The sequence below is a fragment of the Cornus florida genome, unplaced genomic scaffold, assembly GCF_030987335.1.
Source record: "Cornus florida cultivar Cherokee Brave unplaced genomic scaffold, ASM3098733v1 CherokeeBrave_3.0.0_Hap2_Chr04, whole genome shotgun sequence".
In the NCBI taxonomy this organism is placed as follows: Eukaryota; Viridiplantae; Streptophyta; class Magnoliopsida; order Cornales; family Cornaceae; genus Cornus; species Cornus florida.
In genome coordinates, this window is record NW_026775574.1 from 91680545 (window position 1) to 91689656 (window position 9112).

General features: G+C 35.2%; 1 protein-coding gene and 1 non-coding gene across 2 annotated transcripts; one reads left to right on the top strand and one right to left on the bottom strand.

The window, feature by feature from the left end:
• The first annotated feature begins 423 nt into the window (after positions 1-423).
• Positions 424-540, top strand: LOC132305603 (U5 spliceosomal RNA). Its single transcript, XR_009481645.1, has one exon. It is a non-coding gene; the product is annotated as a U5 spliceosomal RNA (small nuclear RNA).
• A 1608-nt stretch (positions 541-2148) lies between these two features.
• LOC132303911 (adenylate kinase 4) lies at positions 2149-8691 on the bottom strand. The gene is made up of 6 exons (XM_059801371.1): positions 8448-8691; positions 6809-6954; positions 6592-6711; positions 6310-6477; positions 5444-5533; positions 2149-2423 (listed from the first exon to the last, which is right to left on the bottom strand). Exons 1-6 carry the CDS (start codon positions 8560-8562, stop codon positions 2322-2324), a joined length of 741 nt encoding a protein of 246 aa, XP_059657354.1. The 5' UTR covers positions 8563-8691; the 3' UTR covers positions 2149-2321.
• Positions 8692-9112: the final 421 nt, after the last annotated feature.

The following is a 9112-nucleotide window of genomic DNA, read 5'->3' on the forward strand; positions in this document are numbered from 1 at the left end:
AGGAATAACAGAACATCTAACACAATTATACATACAAATGTGAGGTTTTGTTAAATATAACCAAGGGTGTGAAATAATTCCTGTAGTTTCAGTAGATAGAAAGTTCTACTAACCGAAGAATTAGCTCATCAATCCATTTCTCCGTGGTAAAATATATATACAAGAATTTATATACACATATAATACCTATATGTGTGTGTGTGAACAACATAGTAATTTCTGGTGTGGATCAGACAGAAGATTTGAGGAGTTGAATCATAATGGGTAAGCTGATGTACAAGAGAAAGACAGCGATTAAGAGTGAATAGCAGTGGTGGTAGTAAAAGAGGGGTATGTATGTGTCCCACATCGACTAGAAGTGAGAGGCGTTGAGAGATGGAGCGGCTATTTAAAAAGCTGTTCATTTTCCTTTGGAAATCACGGAGCCTCGCGGTGAGCACAAAGCGAGCTGTTCTTTCGCCTTTTACTAAAGAATACCGTGTGCTCGCAGCAAAGAGTGGCATACGCCTATTTTTGGAGGGCTCTTCACTTAGTGAAGGTACCCCTATAAATTTTAGTTGAATATTTTTTAAGTTTTTAGTAGACGGTCGAGGTTTAACACTATAACCTAAACGGTTAACAATTGGTTATATTTAAGTAAGAATTATCTATTATTTTTATTTTTATTTATATTTTCATATTGAATAAGGTTATTTTTAATTTAAAGCTCTAATTGTATTTTTATTTTAACTCAATTTTTTTCGAGTTTCTAATTTTTTTTACTTTATACGTTAAAAAAAAACCTTTAGTGACTTCAAATGTACTTTTAAGAAGAATATTTTTTATTTTTTAATTCAAATTTTCTAACTTTACATAAAAACACCTTGTAACTTGAGAAGATACCTTCAAATATTATCTTCGTCTTATACTTGTTATATTCAAGTTGGCTTACAATTATTTATGTTTATGGTCAAGTCATTGTCATACTAAGTCACACAATCATTCTCAACAAGTGTCACTCCGAATGCTCTCCCATTCTTGTGCTCCGCGCGTGCTCCGACTTAAATTCTTAAAATTTATGACTTAATTACATCGCTCTCATATTCCGCTCTCGCGTGAGACTTCAAATAAGGTGAAACTCAATTAAATTCAATTTGAAAATTCAGTTACACATTTACATTTGAGTTTCACCGTTTAAATTTTTGATAAATTATACAATTTTTCGTGGACTAACAATGAATACTCTAGTACCACTTGTTGGGCGTTGCCTTCTAATCCAAAATTTTTAGTCCTCATAAAAACAAGTGCGTCATGTTAGTGTTTCATGCTAATTAAAAAAATTATGGAAAAAAATATATATATATATAGTGAATGCGAATAGCGGATACCACATGTAGTGGCATACAACAAGCTTTCAAAAGGCTGAGAAGGCCATAAAAAATTATGAAAAAAAAAATTGTAGTGTTTCATGCCAATTAAAAAATTAATGAAAAAAAAAAATACATATATATATATATGACTATCTGTGGTATATGCCACTATCTGTGGTATTCGCTATTTGCATTCACTATATATATATATATATATATATATAGTGAATGCAAATAGCGAATACCACAGATAGTGGCATACACCAAGCTTTCAAAAAGGCTGAGAAGGCCTTAATATATAGATTTATGCTCTAGTATCTTTCCTTTGGACTTTGTTTGATTGGAAAGTAAAAAAAAAAAAAAAAAAAATTGAAAAATCGGAGAAAACTCGGAACTTGACCGACCTTGCAGATATCAAAACTCGGATCCACTTTCAGCTTCCCAATTAATTCTTAGGAAGTTGACAAGACTGGCATTCCTCTAACCGCCAAATGAAAACTGATCAATGTACAGGACTATGAATTTCAAACCAATTTCATCAAATGGAAGATGATAATTGAACATTCAGCATTATTTCTTGATGCGCAATGGGTATTAAGAACTAATCCCATATCCCTTCAGAATTCTGTAGCATTCAGCCATTTCACAACATAAAGGACTGCAATCGAATCAATACAGGAATTTTTTGAAAAATCAATATCATGTGTATATTTTATTTTATAACCCAAACTAAACGTCTCAGGAGCTGATGGAAGCTGGTGCCTACAGTTGGGAAAAGTAAATCAAAAGAGCCGAGGGGTTGGTGATCCAACGATAAATCAGAATATACGAGCAAAAATTTCAAATTTCTGTTGGTTTATTCCATTTCCAAGTAAACAAAACAAAAAAATAATAAAAATAACGGACTTGTCCTCGTGAAAAGAGCACTTTCTGAACCTCAGCAGTGACCTCCTCGCGGGTTTCTCCTTGTCTTCATGAAGAGAGCACCTTCTGAACCTCAGAAGTCACATCCTTGGGGGGTTTCTCTGCGTGGAGGTTTGCAACAATACCCTTCTTGTTATAGTAATCAATTACCTGCATTTCAAAATTAAAAATGCCATGTTCAAGATCAACATCAAAAGTGGAACATAAAGATACAGCCACAGGAGGTTTATGAGTTTAAGCCACAGGAGGTTTATGAGTTTAATCCTACAGGACAAGTATAGGGTTGGCAATTTACCCCGCCCTCCCCTATTTTATAGGGTTTGGGATACTCTATTTTATAGGGTTTGGGATACTCTATATAGGGTTAGGTGTGGAGATGGTAAAATTTTTTAATAATAAACCCAACTCGAGTTTGAGGCAGGGATGGATTTTGTGCTTACCCCACCCCAGATTCATATATGTATGAAGATTTCCTAATAGTACAATTCTGCTAATATATACAAATCATATTTCCCTTACACAAACCCCAATTTCTCTACCAAACACATGCCGCTAGCACTCTCTCCCTCATGCCCAACCTTCAAGAGCCCCGCGTTCCACCATGGAAGCAAGAACAGAGCTTCTCATCCCGATCGCAAGGCAGGACATTCTTCTTTATATTTCATCGATCAATTGTCGTGGTCGACGTTGATCCTTGGCAGCCAGATCAGTTGATTGCAGTCTTTGAAAGTCGCCATTGGTGTTTTTCCCTCAATCTGGTTTCACGTCTCTCTGGCAGTGTCACCTCCTCCCTCTTATGTGAATTGTATATGATATTGTTCTGTAAATTGGTGTTAGTTGTTTTTTCTTGCTTGAATCTGTTGATGTTGATGTTGATGGGTTTGATAAGAAATTGGTGAAAAGGGGGGCGGGAAGGGGATGGGATTGAGATCCCAACCCGTGATGGTATTCTTTAATGGGGCAGGGTAGGGTTGAGGCTAACCCGTCCCATTGCCATCCCTAGACAAGTAGAAGCACCATTAAAAATATGCAACATTTGACCAAGAAAGCCATAGTTTGAGTGAACGAGATGGCCACAGAACCCATCATCTAAAATGAAACACATGCCCTTTCCCTCTACATATACAAGGACACGAAGCAATCTACTTAGCGATTTTAGCTATAACACATTGCTCCCTGATGATGATGATGAAGTTGCCAACCATTTCAAAATGTGATGGCCACTGTTTCGTTGTAACATGTGCAGAGTGAATCTTGCCCTCCCAAAATCATTTGATTTTTTTGAATAAATATCTATTGTATTGGAAGAATGATGAAAGGCTAAGGGACAACAGACTTGAACTCCCCACCCGCCTTCAACATCCTCCACAGCTTCAAAGCAGTTCTTCATTGTAACCCATCCTATTGACTAAAAGCCAAATGGTATAGTAAAATTTGTGAACATAATTTTTTTTTTTTGATAAGTAAAAATTTGTGAACATAATTAAGGGGTGAAATAATGAGATAGTGCCTCTACCCCATCTGGCATTCCATGCAAAAATAGGCCAAAACACAGAAGTCAAAAAACGATTAGAGACAGACTGAGGGAAAGATAGGCCAATGACACCTCAGTCTAGATAATTGATTGCTGTTGTTCCATAGATGCCACCATGTGGCCTATCTCATTCTGAAAATATTTCCTTCAATTCAATAGACAACTAATATCACAAAACACTTGTGAAGCACTTCTCTCATTTATCAATCCTGATTAAACTATGAAAGGTAACATCCTCTTCCATATTCGTTTCATTATAAATAATACAAATAGACAATACTTCCAATATATATATATATATAATAAGTAACAATCACTTCCAATATTTAAGGGCAGGACTTTCCAGATAACGCTAATAACTCTTTCATAATCTTCTGTTTGGAATCTAGTTTCCAAAATATTCACATCCGTAACAAGATACTAATTTTTTAGCAATCCAAATACTTGAAAGGACATTTCTTCATACTGGTACCATTAATCTACACCTTTAACATTATTTGAACAAAGTGACCATCCTCATACCCGAAATTGCATTGTCAAGCTTGCTAGCCCAAGTTTTAACCCAAGAACCAAATAAAGAATTATCTCCAGCAGTCCAAGTACTTATTTTCTTATTTATCCCCTAAATTCTCTTTTATATAGGACAATACTCATAGAATAAAGCAGTTCCTTGAGAAGATGAAAGAAAAAATGTCTATAACATATTAAGAGCTACTAGAATGCAGGCTGCCTGCCGAAGGCTATGACGTGCAGAACTGACTTTCTTCACTCAAAATGATTCAGGATACCTCTGTATACATGATACAGTTAATTAAATATTTATATGTTAATATAACAAAGTAAACTGTTATACTCAGTGTGCAACATAAAATGTCTTGCTAATCATCCATTTCGTTGAAAGGAAATCACTTATGCATTTAGAACCACCTCACACATCCCAACCACATGTTTAATTAAGTTAACCCCCTACTGCACTATTTTGAGAACTCAATATGTGGGAAGCCCCTTGGAAGGGCTGCAAAAGTGTAGACAACTAAAATCTCTCTCACTTGTTCTCTATGATGTTAACCTACAAGGCTGTCCGTATATATTACATACAGCTGGGCACGAGCCTAACTGAGAAAGTTGATTTGAATTTCTTTACTCAAGAAATCCAAATTACCAGAGAGAGAAAGACAATACAATTTCCCTTTTAAACATGTTAATACAATGCAGATGCATACTCACTTGTTATCTATGATGTTAACCTACAAGGCAGTCCATATTAAATACAGCTGGGCACGAGCCTAACAGAGAGAGTTTATTTGACTTTCTTTGATCAGGAAATCCAAATTACCACAGAGAGAGACAATACAATTTCCCTTTTTAACACGTTAATACAATGCAGCTGCATAAACAAATCTAACAAATACAACTTCGGAAACTTCCACACCAAACAAGTAGAAAACTTCAAGTTAACTTCTACTCTGAATACCACTCAGAAAACAAATACACAGAGTCACACACACATATAAGATTGTGTTATTGAACATTTCACATAAGAAAATAAAGCAAGCTTATTCTATTATTTATTTGCTGACATATTTATAGATTCAACTTTTAAACACACAAATGAAAAGAAGAAGAGAGCACATACAGGTTCAGTTTGTTTATGAAATCCCTGCAGCCTTGAGTTGAGAACAGCTGCGGTATCATCCTTACGTTGAATCAAGGGTTCTCCAGTGACCTTCAAAAAGTAAATAAAAAGCGAAACGTTTTTATCTTAAGCTCACCAATCACTTCAATAAAACATGAAACAGAAGTAAACTTATATAGAGGATCTCATACAGGTGTAGATAACATTAAAAGGGAGATTGATTTCCCAATACAGAGAGCAGTACATTCCCTACACATGTATCAGGAGCTTACACCGGTTGAGCAATAATCAACAGATTGACCTCCCAATACATGATGCAGCTTATGGATACATGTATTGAAAGATTTTTCTCCCCATAAATGTAGCAGCAGACTGATCTCCCACTATGCACATATGCGTACTACTACAAATATCGTGTCAACTATGTATGTTGTACATATGGAAGTGTGCCAGAGCATCAAAGCCATATAAGCTAGAAGGCCCGGAAGTTATACCTTACAGGTAACATTCACATTTTTATGACCAAACAAAGAGAGGTGAAACGTTCACAGTAGTCTAACATCGTAGGTAACAGAACTTGTGAATTTGTTGAATTTGCTAAATGATGAAAGCACCATACCATTTTTCAAGTTAAATTAGATTCAAGAAAGTGCCCCGGTCATTCTTACTTTCATCATCATCCTTGCCTTAAACCAATATCGATGGGGTCTTTCTTATTTTAATTACCCCTCAAATATTAATAAATAAAATTCAAAAGATACAAAGCTTGTGAGGCATGTCTGGACCACCAAGAAATTTATAATTTATAGGTATCATTTCACATTTTCATGGCAAAAAATAGAGGTGAAACTTTCACGTAATCTTACATCATCAGCGCCAGGAACTTTAGGAGGTGCAAACTTTGTGTGGTAGGACCGACCACTAGAAGGGTGGATCCAGCGACCAGTAATTCTCTCTTCCAAAATTGCATCATCAATTGCAAAGTTGAGCACCTTATCAACTTTAACTCCACGATTTTTAAGCATCTCATCAAGCTGCATAGAATGAAACAAAGGCATAGTTTGAAACACATAAAAATGAATTCAAGATGAGGGGGAAAGCAATATAGAAGAACTAGTTTAATATTTTAATGCCGGACAGCACAAGACCTTTTCCGCTTGGACCACAGTCCTTGGAAATCCATCAAGGATAAAACCTTTTTCACATGAAGGCTTCTTCAATGCTTCGTCTATTATCCCAACGACCAAATCATCGGAAACAAGTTCTCCCTGAGTAACCATTTCAAAAACAACTTATGGTAGGAAAAAGCAGAAGGCAACCCATGATACAAATTCTATTCACATAATATAAAATTTCATGCAATACCTTGTCCATAGCTTCTTTGGCCTTAATGCCAAGAGGTGTTTTAGCAGCAACAGCAGCTCGCAGCATATCACCAGTAGCTAAGTGGCATAAACAGTACTCGTCCTTGATAATTGGCGACTGCGTACCTTTTCCAGATCCAGGTGGCCCTGCCAAATATATGGATTCATAGTGAAAATGAACATCACAACAATCCAATTCCTCCAGACAAATGAAGTTCAAAATGTTATGCCCAAGAAACCCAGGCAGCTAAGAGAAAATTTATGCTCCGAAATGATATAAGATGTTAAAAGAACAGTTCATTACATCTTTATACTTTGACGGAAACTTAACATACAACTGGAAAATTGTGCTTTCCACTGTAAATGTAAATGTATTTTCACTTAAAAAGAAATATTGGTGTGAATTTTTATGGATCAGCATGGTACAATTCTCTCTAAGTATAAATTCATATAGCTTCTCTGACAAAGATTATCCAGAACTTCTCTTAGAAATTCAAATTTGAAAATAGTCCGTGAAAGTTTGCACCTCATTCGTCAGTCTTTTTTTTACTCCAAAGTTATACTTCTAAACCAATAAAGCTTCAATCAGTAGGTCATTATGGACATATAGTGTCTAAATGCATTTATTGATCTATTTCCTAAAGTATATTTTAAAGAAATACAAATAAGAAAATAAAATATTACTAATAATTTTCCCTTAATAAATTTTCTTTTTGCCTTTCTGTTTAGTAATAACATCTGATAACATCAAACTGTATTTTTTTCCTGTACAACTCAGCATTAATCATCCCATCGGCAACTCATTTGGCTTGGCAGCCAAAAAAGTTGCAACCCAAAAAAATATAACAATCAATTTCGTTCCTGTTAAGTGTGTAAACACATGTTGACCACTTAATAACTCGGGAAGTGTACTGAAATTAGAAACATATTAAATATCAAAATCCTTGATGGGAAATCAATTGTAGGCTACAGTGGTCTGACATTAAAAAGAATATAATTTCTCGAAGATTTTAGCAGTGAGCTTTCCTACACCTGTTTGTTTGAATGGTATCTCTACCATCTAAAAACAAGAAGAAGGGGGCTTCAAATACCAGTGTGTTAGTTCTTATCAAAAATAGGAAATAGTAAGAATGTTTAAAAATTTAATTGTAATGCTCAGATTACCCATATAGGTGAAATAATTTTTTTAGTTCAGTTTTTTTTATTTTTTATGATTATTTTTTGTGTGCGAACTTTTCACTATAAATATTTTGGTTGAGAGTTGAAACAACCAAAACCTTAAGAAACAAAAACAAATAGCACACACAAACCCCTAATTCCACAACCGAAATCATATTGTAAGAGAACCACACAATAACTATAATCACATCTAATTACAGCTAAAAGCACCAGATCCAAGTCCAGCCATTACAATTCCCCAAACCCTAATCCTAAAATGCGAGAGCAGCATTTACAGTAGCAATCAGCAATAGCAAACTTCAACCTCAGACTTAAACCCTAAGAACCCTCAGGAGCCCCAATTGCATCCAATTCTCCGGATCTATCGTAGTTCAATGGAACTTTTCACAGGAAAATAAAAAAAAATTGAGGAAGCGAGTGTGTGCATATACAAATATACATAGATAGATACAAGTGTGTACCAACGAGAATTAGGCGCTTGGCAGGCTTGCTAGAGCACTTCATACGACGAAGAAGCTCCGTCATGAGATCTACTGAAGGAATGTCCTCCAAATTCGCCGCTGATGAACTCGCCATTCTCGATCCTCCAACGGTTTCTTCTCTCTCTTCAATCACAACTGTGAGTTCTAGTGAGAGAAAGTCTGCTGCTTTCAGAAACTGTGTACAGTTTTTTGGACCTTCCAATGCTTCAAATCCAAGCAGTGGTCTACTGGTCTCGACTCTCGATACGTTTTGTCTGTGAAATGACTGTTATACCCCCAAACGCAAATGCTTCACATTTCACAGTCTTATCTTTTCCTGCGTTTGGATTGGCTAGATGGGGTTGGTTGGAGGTTAGGTAGGGTTTTTTCTTGCCGTATATGGGTAGTTGGGTTTTTACTTTTTTTTATTATTTATTTTTATAAATAAAAGGGTAGGTGTTGGGCTTTTATTATAACTCTGTATTTTTAATTTTTTTTTTTTTGTAAATAAATAAAAGGGTAGGTGTTGGGCTTTTATTATAGTAGTAACTCTGTATTTTTTTTTTTTTTTTTTGTAAATAAATAGAAGGGTAGGTGTTGGGCTTTTATTATAGTAGTAACTCTGTATTTTTTTTTTTTTTTTTTTTTGTAAGTGTTGGCTTTAT

Coding starts and splice junctions, on each gene's coding strand:
- LOC132303911 (XM_059801371.1), bottom strand. CDS start 8,562: ATGGCGAGTTCATCAGCGGCGAATTTGGAGGACATTCCTTCAGTAGAT. Junction 6,478..6,591: donor CTGTGGTCCAAGCGGAAAAG/GTCTTGTGCTGT, acceptor CATTCTATGCAG/CTTGATGAGATGCTTAAAAA. Junction 2,424..5,443: donor TTCATAAACAAACTGAACCT/GTATGTGCTCTC, acceptor TTTGAAATGCAG/GTAATTGATTACTATAACAA.